Here is a 21400-nt window from a genome sequence, read left to right as displayed (position 1 = left end):
ACCCATTTCAGTTCTTTTATTAATCTTTGACTACCTGGGGAAATTGTTAGACTTTTGTAAACAAAACTTGGGAATAAAACTACTTTGATCAAACTTTTAATAAATGTTCATAGTTGAGAACTGTGTTTGTCTTCTGACTGCTTATTTCTGTAAGCAATTTTCACAGCTGTCCTTAACTCTTTCCCCACTGTCCTGCAATGCTGGTGGTGTTTATACAGAAAGAAGTGTGAAAGTATACTGCTCTGGTAATGAAGCAGAAAACTGGCTGGAGTAATACATTCATGTAATATTATTTCAGTTTTGTTGCTGAAGGTGGCTGTGGGGAGCTGGAAGTTTAAAACAGTATCCTTTCTAGTTGATGATGCATACTTTGGGGGTCTGGAGGTCTTGGGAGGCTTTTAGTACACAGAAATACTCAAAAAATGTGTGTGGTGAAGTATTCAGTGTCAGATACAACAAAGGCTGGTTGGTCTGCGTGGGGAAATTGAGCGGTGCAGTTGTAGCTGCTGTAATCACGTAACTTGTTCCTCAGTGTTGGTTCCCTACGTGGACAGTTTAGGTTGAAATAAAATGGGCTCTGCCCAGGCTGCTGCTCTGAGGCATTTTAATTATATCTCAGACCAGCTTGTGCAAGGCTAATAACTGAAATAGTGGATTTTACTGAAATTGCAGGTTGAAGACTATTTCACATTGTGAATATAGTTGTCTCACTATATTTTGAAAGGTATTGACAAACTTTGAAAAATTTATTATTTCTCTAAATGCATATTTATATTTTAGATTTGGTCAACATAAAACTGTGTAGAAACAAATTAATCTTTGTACTGTATGGGGCTGTCCTTTTCCTCATTAGTGCTAAATGATTCAATACCTGCTTAAGAACACCATAAATTCGGTCTGGATCAAAAATACAACCCACTGGGTTTATGTAGTGCCTAGAGGGAGCCTAGGGGGCAGAGGAGGTGATGGGAGTGCGGATAAGCTTCTTGCCTCCCCAGCAACATCCTGAGGTGCCCTGAGCACCTCTGAGGTCCTGCTCAAAGTGGCTGCTTCATCCGAAGCCCCTTTCTACAAGAACCTGCTTTTCAAGAAGAGGTCTGAAATGGCTACACTTCAGGAGGAAGAAGAGAGCACCTGTGGTGCAAAAGAGCTGAAGAAAACCTGTTAGATGGCAAAACTGTATTGGTTCCCCAAACACAGAAAACTGTGGGTTTTTAGCCTTTTCTGAATCTTCTTAAGTCCCTTCAGATTATTTCTGCATTGTAAGTCAATTACATAATTGCCTACTTTTTTAAAAATCAGGTTATGTTCTCTGGCTGCCTATCAATTATTCTTTAATCCTTTTATGTTTCAAATATTTACACAACATAATTCAAATCTGCTAGCTTCTCTGCACTGATAAGATGACAGTTAAACATGTATTTTCCTTGAAAGATGCTGAGCGAAGTAGTGAGGAAACATGGGGCTAAATCAGAGCTAACCTGATGGATGGTATCCAGCCTGTGAGTGGGTGGATGGTGGGGCAGCAGCAGGGTGCAAAAAGGGTGGCTGCCAAGGGGCTGTGCCCATGCTTAATAGCTCTGAATTTGTGCAGGTTTTGCTTATTTCTTCCTTAAAAAAACCCAAAAAACGACGAAACAAAATTTGAAGGTACCTAAGCTTTCTTTAGTGAAGCATTCCCATGGGCCAAGTGCATGCTTTTAAGGATGCGGTAGCAGCAGGTTTACCCTCAGCGTGCTGAGGTACTTGCTAGGGCTTTCTCCTGGATCTTCTCAGCAAAGCAATCCAAGAATCTGGTCATGATTCTCCGAGAGCATCTGCAAGCTCAGGCCTAGCACAAACACAGATCCATGGGTTAATATGCTATTGTTTTCTATTATATAGTCAATGGAAATAAGCAGAGCCAGCTTACCCCTAACTCAGAGCCCTGCCTGCCTTGCCCGGAGCAGTCACAGTCACTTTTTCCCTTTCAGCCCAGTAAAATCTGGATTATTTAACACAAAGGGGAAGAGCCAGAGCAGAGCCTGTTTCCCCACCCCAGGTCCCTGTTCTGCAGGGCTCAGCACAGCCAGCCAGCTGGTGAACCAGCTGACTCCAGAGCTGCACACTGGCTAAAAGGCAAGACCAATGTTGCCTCCTGGGGGGATTTGATTGCAGGTTGGCATGAAATTTAAAAGAAAGTTTCAGATTCTGTTTATCTGCAGCCACCTGGGCACATTTCAAGCAAAATGCCCGTTTTTTTCTTTGATATATGCATGTATATATGTACACACACACAAGCACATGTATATATGATATATTAAATATATCTGTACATCTATATAAATTAATAAAATGCCTCTTTTTTTAAAATATTGCAGTTGCCAGACTTCTTAAAAAAGTGTAGTTCCTATTTTGAAACTGAATTCTAAACTAATTCCTTAGTAAACAAAGTGAAACCCTCCCAAATGAATGAATATTTCGTTTTTTATAATTAGTTATTATTTATATATAATAAAATTGCTATTATTTATTAATATTATGTATTTTGTTATTAGTAAATATTTCATAGATATTTAATGAATATTTAATTTTATAAGCTGGAATGTGGTTCTGCTAACAGGACATGGATATTTTGAAGAAAGAGGTGTAGGATTGTTGGCTTTGAGTTGTCTCTATGTAAAACAAGCCCTTAAATAGCCTTTCCCAAAGGAAAAAAAGAAAGAATGTAAATCTAATTATGTTTGTTCCTACTTGACTGTTATTACTAGTAATAATAACTAATTGTAATAATAGTAACAATAACTAATAACTAACACCTTGCTACTGTTAAAGCACTTTTATGGATGATAGTATCCTAATCCCTTGGAGAAGGAGGGGATGTATGTATGTACACACAGACTGGGAGAAGGATATCAAACCTGAACAAGAGCTGTGCTCCGCTGCAGTCACTTCCTTGTGAGAGTAATTCCTGCGACTCATTTCTGACTACGCATCTGCAGGACTCCTACACACGTGGCACAACTGAGAGCTGAGATCATAGCCTGTGACGTGACCACTGCATCTGGTTTGCAATTTCCAGCTTGTGCCTGACTCCCCCCACTGTCCGCTAACCCTGCTCTGGGGCAATGTCACCAAAGCAGCACATGGCCACCTGGTCAAAGTCTCCCAAGGTGCAGTGGGACAAGGACAAAACTTTGCTGGAGCGCCAGCTCAGCAGTACCAGCCACAGCAGCCTTTCCACTTGTGACTCCAAAAATCCCATTTGCTTGTGACATAGGCCACCACCTGGTCATACACTGCAATTTTCAAGTAAAGCCACAGTAAATTGCCACCGAGGAAGCTAGTCACGAGGCTGTGGTCAACTCCCCTCTCTTCTTGCTGCCCTGTGAGGCAGACCAAGCTCATTTCCCACCTGGCTCTGCGCCTGCTCTTCAATTAACCACATCAAGCGCTAAGTCACTTGGAACAAGAACTGTGTGTGTTATCGGTTCCCAGTGGTACCTGAAAATGTACCTCCTGGGGCTTGTTCTGGGGGCTGCAGCTGATGCTAGACAAGAATGCCTTCACCCTTCACTTCTTCTGCCCCCTGTCTCTACCACGGCATGGGCCTTTGCTGAACCATGCTCCTCCCAGGGAGCCGTTAGCACCCACTTCTAGCAACTCTGCTGACCCTCTCCCACAGCAAGGAAGTGTTGACTTTCTAGAGGCACAGATAGGGAAGCTGAGGACAAGGACAGGTTCGAGCCTGTTCATAGATGAGCACCCCAAGGAGATATCACAGGATGTTAAAGCATCTAGTCTTAAGACTGCAAAGAGGTGAGCAAGGTGCAGCCTCCAGCTTTCAGGCTAGAGGATTTGCCGCTACTGCACCCTTGGGTACAGAAGTCAAGGCCCAGGCACTGTGCATGGTGACCTCACGACAGTGGTTATGGGGTCAGAGAGTCTCTGATGGGGATCCACATATGTCTCCTCCCTCAGAGTTACACATGCAGGGTTAAACTTGCACAGACGTTTAGAAACAAAAGAGATGAAAGCAAATTTTGTTTCCTTACAGCATCATTGTTTTTAAAACAACAGATCAAGAATCAATCTTTTTTTTCTCTGCTCTTTCTGTAAGAGCAATTGCATAACAAGTCTCCCATCTCCCAGATGAAAGCTCTGGACACCACTAATTTTGGTCACAGGAGGGGAAAGACACCTTTTAATTCTCAGTAGCCCCATGAAGTCAAGGAGAGAGACAGAAATAACACCCTGAGCAGACTCTGAGCAGCACAGGCCACGGTTTGGTGGGAAAGCACAGAGAGCATGTCCTTGGTGGAAACAGCATCTCTGAGGGAATAGCAGATTCCCTCCCAGCATCCACTAAATGACATCCTATCTCTGAGTGGAGGAGCACAACCTGGGAGGTGTAGGCATCAAAGCTGGTAACCCCTGAGCATCTAAAATCTGTGCTTGCAGCAGCCAGCTAAGTGGGGGACTAAGGCAGACCACATAGTTCAGCTACTGCTGCACAATAGCAAACATCCCAGCAGCATTAAGGCCATCAAAGGCTGTGGTGGTGGCAGCTTTTAGTGTCTCCTAGCATAAAATATTTTTCCATTTTTCTCTTGGTTTCATCTTCCAGGCAGATATAAAGAAAAAAAGAAGGAACTGGTCCAAGTACCATATTAAATGAAAACCAGAATAGGAAGGGAAGACAACAGTTGTCTTAAAAATCTGGTACAAGATAGAATGACAGAGAACTGAGGAAAAATCAGTTCTGATCAGGCCTGATCATCAGACCTCTGTTGTGCAGGACGGAAAAGAAAGAGACACACATATTGAAACAGGGAACACAAAGACCCTTGGTATGTGAAACAAGTTAGGTCAATCTAACCATGCATACTCCCTCCCTGCCTGCCTGGTCACAGCAAGGATTGCAGGAGGACAAAGTGCAATTAATTACTGCACAGACAAGGAAAAGCAAGCAGGCACACATATCAAAAGCAGGCTCCTCCTGTTCTGCCCTTCCCATTCTGTCGGCCTTAGCAAGACCATAAGACCTGTGAGGATCTGTGAGGATCTAAGCTCACTTTGCCTTCATGTAAAAGCCAAACCTTGGGCCTAGTAACAAGTCCTTGGTGGTTACAGAACAGATGGCACAATGTGGGCATCCTATGTGCCAGTGCTATTTACGGCAGATTATTTAGGCTTTCTGTGCTTGGTTTCTTAACAAAATGAATAGAACTATGATTTTATGTTAAAAGTCTTCTCAAACAAGAACTGTTCAACAAACACGATATTGTTGCAAGCCCTCTATACATGAAACCAATACCTGAGGGGCAGCCAGTCCTTAAATTTACGAACACACCAGGTTTTCCATTTCAGTAGATATGGATGTCATTAACCCACATATGTGAACAGAGGGCACCTTATCTTAATAAGGGAGCTTACCCATGGCCAAAGACACACTTCATGCTGAAATAAAGCAGTTATTACAGAAGATGTGCTGAAAAGCAATGCATCCATACATTTCTGACTTCAATTTCCCCTGAAGTTAACTCTCTCCTCCTTCTTAGACCACAGCTGCACATTATCAAATTGTTAAAAGTAAGAAAAGCAAAAGTCCACTCCTGCTCTTCCTTTGACACTGGTGCACCCCAGACCAGTGGAATCACCCTTTGACTTATGCTGGCATATGTGAAACCAGAAGCACAGAAATAAATTTAGCACAGAAGGCTGAGGAAAAAGTGTTTACTTTTGTAGTAGGGTGCAAGGCAATTGCCTTTAAAGACATACATTACTGAAAGCAAAGTATTACTGTCAAAAGACTGATAACAAGAATTAGGAAATACCGTCTTGAGACTGCACAATTGGCTTACAAGGGAGAAGATGAAGGTGTCAATAGGGCTTCTTTCCTAGTCTGTAAAAACTAGATCTAAGATTTTACAGATATAGGTACATCAAAACAAAACATAACATCAAAATAATGCAGTGAAGGAAGCATAAAACTTCCTTGATCAGAAATTCCACTGCTTTGAATAGACAAAGACATACAGGATTCAGGGTTTCTTTGGATTCACATAGCTAGAATTTCACCAGTACCATTCATGGAGTCTGAGTTAGACCACAGAAAGCATAGCTGCCTTCCATAAATTGAACTTAAGGCTTACAAGGTTGAAGTAAATCTTTGAGCCAAGACTGGAAGGAAAACAGGCTACAGACAAAATGGGGCAGATATATGTTAGCTTTTCTGAACCATTCTGACATTAACTGACCTACCAATCACATGCCTAAAGCCCTTCTGTACAAGACAATGGCTGTGACAAGGAGATGCTTTCAGGCAGGCAGATGCCACTCTAAACAAAGCCGTAAACTCTGCCCACCCTCCTGCTGCGTGACTGGGTCTCTCTGAGCAAAAGGGATTTGCTCTGATTCCTTTCTCTGGCCAGGAAAGGAATCACTCAACCAGAGCAAACAAGCCAAAGTCCAGAATCATAACTTCAAAATGACATAGATACATGGTTTATGGTTGGACTCAATGATCTTAGCGGTCTTTTCCAACCTGTATGATTCTATGATTTAAATGTAACAAAATGTGTTCTCAAGCTTGTTTGCCCAGTCAATTCAGAGGATGTTCAGAAATGAGGCTAGCACCAGAAACTGCTGCCTAAGTCAGGCAAGGATTTTTGGTAGGTGCACAGCAACAGCTTGAATTCAGTGTTTCTTGCCATCAAGTGACAAACTGACTGACCAATTGATCCAACTGACTTGGATCTTGCTCAGATTCAAGTTATATTACTATCAGTTGCAGGACCAGTGCTGATGGGAAACCCCTGGGTCATGCTTCCCTGGGCCCACAGCATGTCGCAGTGAGCTTCACACCTCCCAAGCTGAGGTTCCTGGGGCAGGTCCCCATCTTCCTCAGCACCCAGCCTGCGGCAGCCAGTCTCATCCGGCAGCCTCCACCAGCTCTGTAGTGAATCTTGCCTCACCTTCTGTGTGTGTACTGTGATCCAGTGAACTGTCAAGGCCCTACTGAAAGCTAAGTGACAACCAAGTTCTTCAGTGAGTTTCAAGATAAGCTTTATTTATTTTAAAGGAGAAAAACATCTGCAGGATATGTTTGCATTCAGTTGGTCTCCTATGTAAGTTCAAATATTCATGTGGCACACATTTCCACAGCCAAGTGTTTCCTCTTGGCTGACACCACACCAAGACACCAGATTGTGCGTAGTCACTGCACAGCTATGAACACAAGTACTAAAGTCAATGGAACACGCTTTTCAACTCAAATGCTCTTGTGCTGCCATAGGGTTCAGTGCAGTAACATTTCTTACTCATTTTATAAGAGCAAAACACTGTCCTTTACAAGATGCTTTAGAACAGATTTTGACTATCCGACACCTTCCAAATGAGTAGAATTTTAAAAGCAGTTCTCCTGTCTCTTGATTTGCATCAGAAAAATCACAGGCTGTATTTAGGTTTCTGAGCATTTATTTTGTGCATTCATCATCTTTGTTCTACTCAACGACCCCGCCACAGAACACAACTAGAACTGCTTTGGATCCGGCCAGCATGGCTGTTACTTGTGAAGAGGGTCAGGAGCACAGGTCATCTTGCCACACAGTGGCAGGATCCGTGCCACTCTCTAAAAAGGTGTTTTAACCAAGGTACTTTGTGTCTCCTCTTCAGAAAACTCAGCTGACATCTGTCTTTGTGAAGTTGCTTTCTCTGAGTACATTTTCCCTGTTAAGTATTTCCCAGACTGAGGTAAAGCTTTTAGCTTCTCTGTCTTCTGGTGATTGGTTTTCACAAACCTTAGCAGGTTAACAATAGCAGCTGGTGTGATTCCAGGGATACGGCTGACTGCACCAATCTGCACATGGAAACACAATCAAATTAACCAAAAACAAACCTACACACTGGAGCTAGTGAGAAATGAGATCAAAACCTGTGGGTATTCCTTTCCATGATTCTTTTCACCACCCCTCATGTCCCTTGGGAAGACGGAAGGGATTTCACTGCTGCTCAACCTTGCTGTGGCTGAATATCTTACCGTCTGGGGACGGCTGGAGTCCAGTTTCTCCCGCACTTCTGCTGAAAGCGATGCATCAATGGCAAAATAATCTATGTCCTCTGGCAGCTGGAGCGCTTCATCACGACGTACTTCTTCTATTTCCTGCTGTTGGATGACTACACACCACTCATAAGCAGCTGTAATGATCAGGAAAACAAGAAACCAGATATAGATGTTCACGTGAAATATGTCACTTGCAAGAATTCTTGGAAATAGAATGAGCAATTCCACTGTGACAGTCCAAAGCTCCTAAGGAAGTTTCCAGCCTCATAGACTATAGAGCCTAATTCATATCACCACCTTGGAAGAAGTCACGCTCTTTGATTTATTACAGGAATTTCGGTATATGGGTTGTTTTTTCTACTCATGTCAGCAAAGGATGGTCAGTAAGGGCAGTTAAGGAATAAAAAACCCCCAAGAGTGAATATGAATAACTGATTTCAACCCCAACAGTGAAACACAGGTGCATGCAAAGGGCTGTGGCCTATGGTAAAAGGTACACACTCTGATCAGTGTGTACAGCAACATGAAACACACTAGGACAAATGGATTTGCTCTCCCCTTACTGAACAAAACATACACAGATCACCACAAGAGATTATAATGTCTGTACTCTACCTTCTATTTTCAATCTCTCTGCCAGTTGTCTCCATTGAGCAAGCTTGTCCAGGCACTCTGGGATAGCTTTTGCCAGAACCTCCATACTGACGTCTTGATATTGAAGGATGTCAAAAGCACTGCAGAGAAAGTATAGTAGAAAGGAGTCACTTTTCTAAGGCAGATTTACAATTGTTCCCAGCTCAAACTCACAAAGTTCTTAGGATAAGCCAGAACAATTGCAGAGCCAAGCTCAACTCCCTACCATCTCCTCTCAGGACACAGAAGAGCTGTTAAACCCTTGAAGAGGGGTTCTTTATGAAAAATGACAGCAAGATGAAAGGGACAAGGTAGGGGCACCAAGGGGAACCTTTCACGGACCCAGTCACCCAGAACAGAAAAGATAAGGTGAAGTAAAGAACGGGTAATGGAAGCAATGATTTTTTTTTTATAAGCTACCATCTGACACCACCCTGAAATCAATTACTGCTTTAACAAGCTTTTAGCAAAGCAGCAACCCACTGTAAAACTGTCACCACTTGGTGACACTCTCTATAAGGGCATCAAGAACTGATGCCTGGGGCCAGTGGAGTACTCCCTTGCTTTGGGAGTACGTCAGCACCAAGAAATATGGCATAATAAAAACACTAACATAGCACTTACTCTACAGGCAAACATCAGATGTGTGTTCCCTGAAGGTGGTAAAGCTGGAATCTTGGAGTACTGACAGTTTCAGGAAACATGGACAAATGCTGTGAAACCAGTAGCAGGATGTGCTAAAGCAAGTGTAGGTCAGACCAGAAAGTTCTGACTGTAACCTTTACCTGACAGGCGACCTGCGACTGCTACTGATGGGAACTTCTGGCAGTAACTGGGACCATTTGGATATGCTGAACTGAAGTGATTTTAGTGTTGCAATTCCATCATCTAAAGCAGCTCTCATCTTAACCGCTTGTTCATATCGCTGCTGCGACACACACCCAGCTTCTTCAAAACCTGCAGAGACAGATAGTGTATAAGACAAAGGCCTACAACCAGGCAGGGCTGCTCACTGCAAGAGCCACTACGATCAAACACCTCTGTGAGTGAGCCTGGCATCAGCATTGTCGGGCCGGAGGGACATGCGGAACTCCACACGGCTGGTGAACATCCGGTAGGGCTCGCTGGTGCCCAGAGTGGTGAGGTCATTGATCAGGACCCCAATGTAGCCTTCGGTGCGACTGACAATGAAAGGGGGCTTGCCATGAACCCGCAGACAGGCATTGATCCCAGCAATCACACCCTAGGCAGACAGAAAACAAAACCCAAACACATTTATCGGTCTCTTCTTAGCTAAAATATCAGCACATCTGCCTCCAAAGACTCACACGTCAAACAGTACCCAGAAAAATGCAATAGTCTGTGCTAGTAATCCAGGCAGTGTCTTTCTTGTGACACTACGAGTGCCTGAAGGGATTCTTGGCCACTGCTGATGTGTCTAGAGACAATTCCCATGTTTTCAATTATACCCACTGCACAGTCTCCGTGCTGAAACACTTGACAGTGCCTCCAATTGCTTTTGTTACTGCAGTCTTAGTGATAGCACTGCAGACAATAAAAGTAAAAATATCTTGGACAAGTCTGGAATTGAGGTGAGCAATAAAAGTAAGAACATCTGAGGAGCAAAAAATGGGCCTCACAAGACTCTGTATCACAGACAAACGCCAAGGCAATATCCCTTTTCTGAGTGCTGAGTACATGGGGTCAGATTCACGCACCTGAGCTGCAGCTTCTTCATAGCCTGTCGTGCCATTTATCTGGCCTGCAAGGAAGAGGCGCTGAACAAGACGCGACTCGAGGGAAGCAGTCAGTTGACGGGGATCTAAAAAATCATATTGCACCCCGTAGCCTATGACACACAACAAGACAGATGTTACAGGAGGCATTTTGAAGGTCAGCAAAGGCAACCACTGGGGCAGGATGACTTAGCTTTTCAACTTTTATTTATGATTTCAAAACAACCAAGGAAAAATCCCTGCAACTAGGAATTAGCTTTGTTTCTCATTTGCTTTGTTTTGCTATGCTCTAAACAAAATCTGTTTTTCATTAACTGGTAAACAATGTAACAAATAGATTTAAAACTATTCATCACCCTCACCTGGCTGTATCATCTTGGCTTTTTCCAAGCCTGGGACGGATTTGATCACCTGCTCCTGAAGCTCAGGTGGCAGTGTCATGGACATGCCTTGGGGGTAAATGACATTGGATTCCAAGCCTTCAGGCTCCAGCCAAACTTGATGTTGCCGGTTTGGGAAGCGCAGAACCTTTGATTCAAGAGAGGGACAGTACCTGCAACAGTAAATGGCCATGAGCACCATGTGATATGGAGAAAAAGTAACTTTGCAGAAGCGAAGCAGGATACCCCCTCAGTTTCAAACAGATTGACACTTGTCCCCTTAAGAGCCTGGCGTGATGCCACACACTTACCGAGGGCCCCTTGTTGTCTCCCTTACATGGTTGTTCAGGTGAAGGTTATCATAGATAATTTGCTGGGCTTTCAGGGTAGTGCGTGTCAGGTAACATGGCAGCTGACTTTCTGGCTGAAAGAGGTCAAAGCTCACTTTAAGTTAATCCAGTCACAACACTGTACTCTTATTGAACAATTCTGAGGATGTCCAATACCTTTTCCATGACAGCTGGCTCTCACTTCTTGGAGAGTTAAGTAGCGCTGTCATACAGATAGAACATGAGCAATCAGAGAGCATGAGCAATATGCCCAAAAGCAGACTGAGAACAGAATAGAACTTGGAAGTGTAGAATTCAAGTTTTATTCCATACGCTGTACAGGATTCCATACACTAATTAGTGTATTCCATACACTAATTACAGAATGGATACTCCCCATTAAAGCAACACGTTATATCACAGCATTCAAACTGACTACAGGAATTTAAAGCTCTGGAGCAAGAAGAATAAGTGCTGACCCTACAGCTAACAGGGAATAAAAGATTTTGGTGAAGAAAAAAAAAAGAAATGTCTCAGTGAAGTAAAAAAGATAAAAATCTCAAAACTCTGCAATTAAATTCAAATTTTAGGGAAAAAACCTACCACGTAAAGTATTTGACTGATTTTTCTGAAAAATTCAATAGACTCACATTCAAAATAGTAATAATGTTGCACCTTAACTTCTTAAAACCTTTCCTACACATACCAAGGACTTCAAGTAATATTACTTTCACCCTCATCCTGATTCTAATAGGTTATTGCAATTCCTATATGCTCTGGGGAAAATTAACTCCTGATACTTAACTCTGTGCTATTCAACTTCATTATGTAAGAATGTTCTTTGAAAGGAAAATTTCTTTGGAAAATTGAGCTTTTTGTGCTCTTAAGTTACTGTTAATATGCCACTTCTGAGTTCTGCGGATAACTACAACCTTTCTCTTTCTTAGTCAATACTACTAATGATCTCTAATTTCAACATTTTAACCTTATTTTAAAGCTAAGGTAAAAAGCAAGACATTATAAATCTCCAGAATACAGCTATAATAACAGATGTATTTTGTAACCAGCACATGAAGAATACTAGTATCAGTATCCCATTTCACACAACTCTGACTCTAGAAGTAAAAGAAGTTTGGTTCTCAAGTTGAGAAGATAAAGTAAGAAGGTACTTGCTTTCAAAAGAACACAAACAATAAAAGAGCCCTTTGCATTGAGAGTCCTCAGAAACATAACACCTCCAGTACAAATACATCCCAGCTCCCTTTCCCAGCCACCAACTCCCCGGCAGATTATGAGCACAACATTCCCAGAACCACTCCTCAGCTGGCTCTATGTGCATTTGATGTGTGCTATCCCACCTTGATCCACACAGCCTCACTGAGGAAGCTGAATGGCACTGGAGGATTGTCAGCTCCATGTTCCTCCAGACCACTGAAGTCAATTGTGTCTTTGGCAAGTCTTGGTGGTGTCCCGGTCTTCAGCCTGCCCACAGCAAATCCCAGTTTCTCCAGAGTCTGAGCTAGACCAATGGCTGGCTGGTCCCCCAGCCGCCCAGCCGGGTGCATCTCTAGCCCAATGTGGATCATACCCCTCAGAAAGGTACCGGTGGTCAGGACAACGCTCCCAGCATGTACTGTGCTCCCATCCCCTAAAACAGCAAGTTTTCAGAAATGTACATATTTAAGTATCAACAAAGCCCTTGTATTCTGGTGCTTCTGTCTAAAACTAGACTAACAGTGTTCACTGAGGGTTTATCCATCTTCTGTTACACAACAAAAGCAGCATTTCAATAATGAAAGCACTAATAGTAATAACTGCAATAAGCAGCATGTATTTATACCTGTATTTTTATTATTCCTAAAAAAGTTACCTGTAAGGCAGAAAACCTGCTCCTGGGAAAAAAAATCATATCCAGGCCTTTACTTCAGAAAGCTTGTTTATTAGAACAGCAAGGGGTAATAAAGTACAAGTCTGTTAGTAATAGAACCCCACGGTCCCATAACATTGTCGACAGCATATGCCATTTACGAAATAAAATCTCAAAATGCAGGATGAGATTCAATATCACTAGCCTGAAGAAAATTAACTTAAGTAACCTCCCAATATCCTATCAGTCCAGGTATTTTTGTCATTGTACTACTTTGTAATTACACACACTAACCTAGTTTAGTTCACACTCTGCCTAAACTAGATGTCTTCGTTAATTCATCTTTCTCACTGACAAATCAGAAAAGTTGATCCCAAAGGCTGCTCTTAGCATGGAGTAACTGGAGGCACTTACTGATTTACTAACACATACCCAGAATGACTCCTGCGACTTGGCATTTCCCAGGATGGCCTGATTCTGGCTCTGTCAAGATAAGATCTTCCACAGATGCCTCACGAACTGTCAACAGTGGTGTGTTAAGGATTTCTTTCTGTCATGAAAGGAGTTACTGCAAAAATCTAAGAAGTTATGAAACATATGGGCAATCCCAAATCCTGCTGATTTCCAGAACATCTATCACCCTCTTCCATTCTTACCACATAACTGGGAAGATACTCAGTTATGGTACTATTCTGATCGATCAAGTAGAAATTTTCATTCAGATAGTAGTTTAAGCTCAAAAGAAACTATTCAGTCATGAAGCCTGACCTGTATCTAAAATGCTGGAGAATTTTTTAAAGTATGCTGAGTTCCAACAACCTACAGTGCATTAAAGTACCAAACAGCAACGTACCTAGCTAGGTAAATAATGAAAAACAAAACATGCGTCCCTCCCTCATTATCTTCAGCAGTTTATACTAACACCTAACACGAAAAAATCCTCCCGGCCCCGCTCTCACCTGCATGTTCTCCTTGTAGAGGCCGCGGTCGATCTGTGCGCGGAGGCCCCACACGGCCGGGCCCTTGCAGCGGTTCAGCACCTTGTAGTGGACGCCGGAGCGGTCGCACACGCGGCCGCACAGCCCGTCCAGAGCGTCCACCTCCCGCATGAGGTGCCCCTTCCCGATGCCGCCGAAGGACGGGTTGCAGGACATCTCCCCTGGGGAAGGGACACAGGGACACCCTCGCCGCCGCCGCCCAAAAGCTCTCACGCCGGGGAGACCCGGCGCGCCCGCGGTTCTTTCCCCCGCCCCAGCCCGGGTACGCGCGGAGGTACCGATGGTGCCGATCCTGTGCGTGAGCAGCAGCGTGCGGGCCCCGCCGCGGGCAGCTGCCGCCGCCGCCTCCGTCCCCGCATGGCCCCCGCCGACCACCAACACGTCGTAGCGCGGCGCCGCCGCCCCGACCTCGCTGCCGGCCCGGCGTTGCCCTGGGCGAGGCACCGGCGACAGTGCCAGCCTGAGGCAACCCCTCCGCACGAACATGGCGGCAGGGCCGGCCCTCCCGGCGTTGCGTGCGGCGGGCGGGCAGTCACCGTGGCTCCTCCGCCGCTCATACGGGGCGGGAGGCGGAGCAGGGCGCTCCGTGGGCGGGAGCGGCGCGTCCGTGCGCCCCTCGGTGGCCGCCTGTGCCCCGCCCGCGGGGAGGAGGGAGGCAGGGAGGGGGCCTTCGGGAGCGGGAAAACGCTCTCCACGGATTGGAGAGAGGGAGGTGGTTGTCTCCGCGGGATGTCCCGGCGCGGTCTGGTTTTTGTTGTCAGAGCTTTGCCGTGCCCGGACTGAACCCGCGCCTGGCGAGTTTCGTTTCCTGACCGAGGCGCGTTGCCTGGAAGAGGAACTCGCCCGAGGCCAGAGGCGGGAACTCCCCCGCCCGCGAGGCCGTGCTCGCCGTCCTCCGGGTGCGGAGAAGAAGCGGTGGCCATGGACGGCGCGGGCGGCACACGGGCGCGGGGCAGGCGGGGGTCGCGAACCGCGGCTCCGCGGGGCCGGGGCGCCCCGAGGAGCGCAGCCCGCAGCCCCTCGCGGGGCCGCGTCGCGGGCGAAAGCCCGAGCGGTGCCACGACCCGCCGGGCGCCGCGGACGGACGGACCCCCCGCCCGGGGCGGGCGCCCGGGGCGGCGAGCCCACGCTGCCTCGGCCCTGCCGGCGGGCGGCGTAGAGGCGCCCCCCGCCCCGCGGAGCAGGGCGCGGGCTACCAGAGTACCCGCGGCTCCGCGGAAGGTTGCGGTGGTGCCCGACGGAGCGGCTGCTGCCCCCGTGGCCGCTCCCCGATCCCCGCCAGACACCCTGCGGCTCCACGAGGTGCTGTCGCGGCTTAGCCTGGGCCGCAGGGACGTCTCCGAGGCGTCGGCGCTGGTGAATATGGTGGTTCCGCACCTGGTCCAGACCATCCAGAGCAGGGACGGCGCCTTCAGCTCCATAGAGCAGTACAGCACCGGGAGCTACTACGAGCGCGTCAAGGTGGGTTCGGAGGCGCCAGCAGCGCCTCTCCCTCCGTCCCGCCCGGGTGCGGGGGCCGTGCTCCGGCCGCAGGTGGCGGGCGGCTCCCACGGGCCGGCGGCGCGCTGCTCCTGCTGCTCTGAGCCGGCCCTTCCCGACCCAAAACTGTAGAGTGGCTGCGTTAATTAACCACAATGCTTTATAAAGTGATAAATAACCTACTGAAAGGTGTGTACGTATGCGCATTCAGTTAGAGACGCTCCCTGAACGGGACTCACGGCAAGCCCCGCTCTTGCACAGCACGCAGGTGAGCCCGCTGTAACCGCAGGACCCGTCAGTATAGCACTACACGAAAGGCCCCGTGCCAGTTTTTAGTTTATACTTTTTTCAAAAAGCAGGAGTAATGGATCCAAACTGAAAGATGGGAAATTTAGGCTAATTTAAGCAGAAATTTGTACTGTAGGGGTGGTTGAACACTGGAACAGGTTGCCTGCCCAGGGAGGCTGTGGATGCCCCAACCCTGATAGTGTTCAAATCCAGGCTGGATAAGGCCTTGAGCAACCTGATCTAGTGGGAGGTTGATCATAAGACATCAAGGTGTCACTGCCCACGGCAGAGGAGTTTGGACTAAATGATCTGTCAGGTCCATTCTAACCCCTTAACATTCTCTGATTAAGAAGTACCTTTTCTTCCTGGTTCCAGCACACCCTGGAACAAAGTCAAATATGTGGACCCTTATTTTTTTTTTTTTTTTGGGGGGGGGGGTATAAAAACATCTTCAGACATAGCAGTGCATTTTTTTCTCACAGATGATTCCTATGTGCAAAAGGATGACTGAGTTCAGCATTTATGCATTACTCAGAACAGCTCGAGAATCTTAAAGCTTTTTTAAAAATTAATAAGTTGGAAAGCTTGGAAGTGCACTGTTATCAGTAAATTGCTTTTCTCTACCCAAATGCACAGTAATCTTGCAATACAAATCCACAGAAATAAGCTCATATTTCACACCAGACATGAGAAGTACATCAAGACAGTTGTAGATAAAACCACAATCGATACAAAAATCTAAAGAGAATAAAACTCAAGCTGCACATTTGTTGTTGTATTCTCCTATTTTGCAGATATCTCAACCAAATGAGTTTGACATCATGCTGGTAATACCTGTTGAAAGGCTTCAGCTGGATGAGTCTGATGACACAGGAGCCTATTATTACCTAACATTTAAAAGAAATCCAAAAGAAAAGTATTTGTTGAAGTTTTTAGATGAAGATGGAAAATTATCAGCCTTTAAAATGCTTCAAGCACTTAGAGAAATTATTAAACAAGAAGTAAAAAACTTTAAAAGTAAGTACTGAGATAACAAGCTTCACCTAGGAGTACTAAAAAACCAGTTACAGTGTGCATATGCATTGCCCTCTTGTTAATAAAATGGGTTTTCCTCCCCGTCAACTGTATTTTGTGGCAATGGAGCTGTAATTCCTCCTGTCCCCAGTATCTCAAGTTTGGTCTTGTGTTAAGAATCACAAATACATCAGAGCTAATCATATTACATGATTAAGTCCACTATGCAATCCTCTTTCCGTATGAAAATAACAATTATTAAGGGTACTATTGTATGCTTGGTACTTCCTACATGATCTGTGTATTTTGCACCTATTCATCAAATGGCTCTTTGTACACAACAAAGAGCTTTCTTTTACATATTGCCTAATATTTTATATCAATTGATACAGAAAATGTATCCCCTTATAGGGTTATTTTCCTCCAAAGCCTTCAGAAACATTGTGGTCAAATCTTTTCAGTGTGTATTTTCAACAGTGAAGCAGGTCACTGAAAAACATTACTGTATTTCTGATTCTTACACAGTAAATCAAACAAACACAGCAGTTCAAAACTAGTGTTCTTTATTTCATAGAACTTATCAACAGGCCTTCGTAATGTTTTATTTAACATCCATATCCTGTAGGATAAAGAGCCAGTGACTGAACCCAGGTATGTCTTTTGATTGATTATGAATTCCTCATTTGTAAAAACCTTAACATTCTTCAGAAAAGGTTCCTTATATATGTGTGCGTATATATATATACATATATCTAACATGAAAAATCACTCTTCTTTGTTATTAGATGTGGAAGTAACTGTGACAAGGAAAAAGGCTGGAAGCCCTGCAATAACTCTTCAGATCAAAAATCCTCCATCAGAAATATCAGTGGACATCATCTTGACTCTGAAAGTCAAGCACAGCTGGCTGCCCAGCACACAGGACGGCCTCAAAATTGAACAGTGGCTGGGAACAAAAGTCAGGAGAGAGTTCAAATCGACATCAGTTTATTTAGTAGCCAAGCAAAACAAAAGAGAAAAGGTTCTAAGAGGTACCTCAAATATGGACAATAATAAGTCATGAAATATCTTCTCTACAACCTGATCACTTACAAGTGCTGTAGAAAGGGTATCCAGATCTGTGCCTCTGAGGTACAGATCTTTATCTCATCCTGGATATATCCAGGTCAAAGACAACTGAAATCCCTCTTTAAAACATCAGATTTGTGATACTGCTTGTCTTGTACGGAAATCTAAATACAAAACTGCTCTGGCAGGCTGTACACTATCCATTCATAAGAACATTATATTAAATCTACTCCAGTCAGACACATGGATATGAACCTTCCCTATGCTCGTGCTGTACTTAACAGCACTATACACTCCTTTGTTTTGTAAAGAAAAAAAATAAATTAAAAGGCTTCCAAAAAGGCAGGGAACATCCCTGCACGTGGGACTGCACCCAGAAATCAGATACTTCTGCAGGAAGCAAACTGTGTACTTTTCTATCAAGATACATTATTTCTCATTGAACTCTGGTATGGCTACAACGTTTTATTTTTGTTTCCTCCAGACCAAGCCTACATTAGTTTGCAGAAACATCTTGACTTGTCATTGCATTATGAGAACTGATGATTTTAGCAAAAACACTTCAGACAATCTGGTATTTTTTTAATTAGCATGCCTATGTTATCAATGCTAAATAAATCGTTAACTGCTGTACTGGGCTATCTCTTTCTGGGCAAATTAAATGCAGAGTAACTGAGCCAAACAGGCAAGGCAAACAGTATAACGCATGTAAAGGAAGACAAAAATGATTGCTGGTGTTAAAAACAGGGTGTTGAGCTCTGTTAGCAATTATTTTCAGAAGCATGACCAGAAGAAGAAAAATAAGTGCTTTAGAACAGCCACCATACTCGAGATAAACTCACAAGCCTGCTGCACAAAGAAAAACCAGAAAACACAGTAAGCATACAGAAATTCAAAGGTCATAGATTTCTATGAGTAGTGCAATTCTGCAAATCATGTTCAACAAATTCAGGAAAAATCAGAATTAAGCTTAATTTTGAAGTAAATCCAAATATTGTTATGAATTTAAAGCATCCACACAATTAACTATGTTCTATATTAATTACATTCTAATTGCCTTTGTGTACAGCTGCTGGGGAATTAAGGAAGAACTAACTAACTACAGACACCAAATTATAATTTTTTTTTACAGGGGTAAAAAAATTGCCAATATTTAAAATTAAGGCAAATGCAAAGTGTCTCTTTTTTTTCTAGATACAGATGCCGATACTTAGTGCTGTGTAACAATTTAACAGTCTTGTGTTCAACTTTAGGAAACACATGGCGACTCTCCTTCTCACATATTGAGAAGAAGATGATGACGAACCATGGCCACTCAAAGACGTGTTGTGAATCTGATGGAACAAAGTGCTGTAGGTTGGTATTTCATATGAATATTTTACTTTAAGCCTGAGTGAGCCAGGCTAGTGCTGTTTAGCACTAGCTGTTTCAGTTTAGCATTTAAGAAATTTATCTAAGAGTAATTACTCACAATAGGAAGCAAGAATAAGGCTTTTAGGTATAATAGTTCTATAGCAGTACGACACTGCATGTACTCATTTGAATGTCTGACTTGCATTTACTTAATGAAAGGTGGAAACAATCACAGTTGCTGGTTTACACTCTGAACTTGCCTTAGAATGCAAAAGATACGACTTGTTAAATAATCTTTCCCTAGTTCAGTCCTGTTTATAAAAAACAGCATAAAAGAGTGATGACTCAGCTTTCTGAGCAACATTACACTTCATATCAAGGCAATTTCTAAAATGATGGTGAGAAAAGAACTGCTGAGTCAGATCAGGATGAATAAATGAGTTTTCACTTTATAAAAACTGTTCTCCAGATTTCTTCAGAGGAAGAACAAAACCCACATGAGGTACAAAACCTCCTTAATAAGTAAACCACGAAGTTGTTTGCCAATTACATCTTGTACTGAATCAAGAATGTCACAACTAACGCATAATTCTTTATGTTTAAATATGTAAAATACATATTTAGAACTATGTAGAAGGTACCTAATAAATTCTTATTTATTTAACAGGAAAGGTTGTCTTAAGCTGCTGAAGTATCTTCTAGAGCAACTTAAAATGAAATATCCAAAAGAGCTGGAAAAATTCTGCTCATATCATGTCAAAACTGCTTTTTTCCACTCTTGTGTCATGTGGCCAAATGACACAGACTGGATTTTGGGAGATCTGGATCACTGCTTTCAGAAATGTCTGGGATATTTTGTGGAGTGCCTGCAAAAGTCTCAGCTGCCTCACTTTTTTATTCCCCAATACAACTTGCTCAGTCTGGAAGACAAAGCAAGCAATCATTTCCTTGCAAGACAGATAAGCCATCAACTGAACAACAGATTCCCAATATTTCAGGAGAGCTATTAAAATCACTGTTTACATTAGCTATCTAATAGTGTAGATTTGCATATTTAAAACAAAAAGTTCTGTACCATAAGTTACTCTTCAGTAGTCTGAAGGACAAGGCTCCCACGGGAGCCCAAACCCAGCTTTCAGCAAAAGAAAGCTCAGCTGACAAACATCTCCTGATTCAAGAAGTTTGGACCCTTGTCCTAAGACCTGTTAAAGTTCTACCTTATGGATTAAGCCTGGCTTCAGCAGAAATCAGGAAGGACTCTTGAGATGATTGTATCAGACCATGTCTAAACCCCTTTAATCTTTTTCCCCCTATGTAATTTTGATTGAGGGAAATATTTAACCCATTGGGCAACGGTAGTAAAAACTTGTGTAATTCCCTAATTAACATAGCTCATCCTCTTCATTAACATGTCTGGCCCCAGATGCCTTTAAAATAGTGTTCTCGTGTTCAATAAATGATTCCAGTTCCCCCAAACTGGGATCGTGTCTAGCTTTTATTTTTCAGACCGCCACTCCTGAGTGGATGAAGACCTGTTGCAGAGGATAATCACCAGCAACAGTAAATAGAGAGAGAATTTTGTATCAAAATAATATGAAGTTCCTGAAGCAACTTTCCTTTCTGAGTCTTCAGAATTGCTTTGGAATTGGGTCTTTTCATTGGACTTTGGGTAGGAAGCAATCACTACCTAATATGGTACAACTGAGTAAAAGTTACTGGGCCAATGAGTATTTGTATCATGAATCTTGTAGAAAGAAATGCATCTTTCAACCCCTATCAAAGAGCAAGACTCTTGATATGAAAGGTTATCAAAACCAAAATGCAGCATGAATCTGACAGTCTTGAAACTGGAATTCAGCTCTGTTTTTCTCATGTTGAAGAAATACCTGTTAGAGAAAAAAATTATATTTCCTACTACTAAAATTATGCAGGTGAGATATACACAGCATTTGGGACCTGCTGAGCTGCAAGTGAATACATACTTTGCGTCTCCTTAGAGAAGCCATGGCAAGTCTGTATTTTTAGCCTACTTTTTGAAGGCAAAATAACCTAGTGGCTTAAATAATGCCCAGATTTCACCTCAATTTTGAGCAAATAAAGAGGCAAGACCAAAAGAACATTTATAGAATGATTTTATTAAAATATTTTCATTTCACTAAATTCAGTTTATTAGTTTACTCATATGACACGTAAACACAAGTTCAGACCAAG

General features: G+C 43.5%; 2 protein-coding genes across 4 annotated transcripts; one reads left to right on the top strand and one right to left on the bottom strand.

Moving 5' to 3' along the window:
- Positions 1-7030: 7030 nt before the first annotated feature.
- MTO1 (mitochondrial tRNA translation optimization 1) lies at positions 7031-14460 on the bottom strand. Of its 3 annotated transcripts, none has more exons than XM_027644750.1 (12): positions 14266-14460; positions 13949-14148; positions 13422-13539; positions 12481-12770; positions 11105-11217; positions 10770-10966; positions 10396-10601; positions 9716-9920; positions 9463-9634; positions 8660-8778; positions 8021-8178; positions 7031-7840 (listed from the first exon to the last, which is right to left on the bottom strand). In XM_027644750.1, exons 2-12 carry the CDS (start codon positions 14141-14143, stop codon positions 7613-7615), a joined length of 2001 nt encoding a protein of 666 aa, XP_027500551.1. In that variant the 5' UTR covers positions 14144-14148; positions 14266-14460; the 3' UTR covers positions 7031-7612. The 3 variants fall into 3 exon arrangements, with proteins under 3 accessions (XP_027500551.1, XP_027500549.1, XP_027500550.1); XM_027644748.1 differs by having other exon boundaries at positions 10396-10526; positions 10776-10966; positions 14266-14457; XM_027644749.1 differs by lacking the exon at positions 14266-14460 and having other exon boundaries at positions 10396-10526; positions 10776-10966; positions 13422-13567; positions 13949-14060.
- Positions 14461-14908: 448 nt separating this feature from the next.
- On the top strand, positions 14909-20663 carry CGAS (cyclic GMP-AMP synthase). The gene is made up of 5 exons (XM_027645046.1): positions 14909-15448; positions 16549-16771; positions 17554-17799; positions 19090-19192; positions 19857-20663. The coding sequence occupies exons 1-5, from the start codon at positions 14909-14911 to the stop codon at positions 20197-20199; spliced, it is 1455 nt and encodes a 484-aa protein (XP_027500847.1). The 3' UTR covers positions 20200-20663.
- The last annotated feature ends 737 nt before the right edge of the window (positions 20664-21400 follow it).

This window comes from Corapipo altera, unplaced genomic scaffold (genome assembly GCF_003945725.1).
Source record: "Corapipo altera isolate COAL_440 unplaced genomic scaffold, ASM394572v1 2, whole genome shotgun sequence".
NCBI classification, from domain to species: domain Eukaryota; kingdom Metazoa; phylum Chordata; class Aves; order Passeriformes; family Pipridae; genus Corapipo; species Corapipo altera.
Note: the sequence above shows the minus strand (reverse complement) of the source record. Positions and strands in the feature narration are given on the sequence as shown.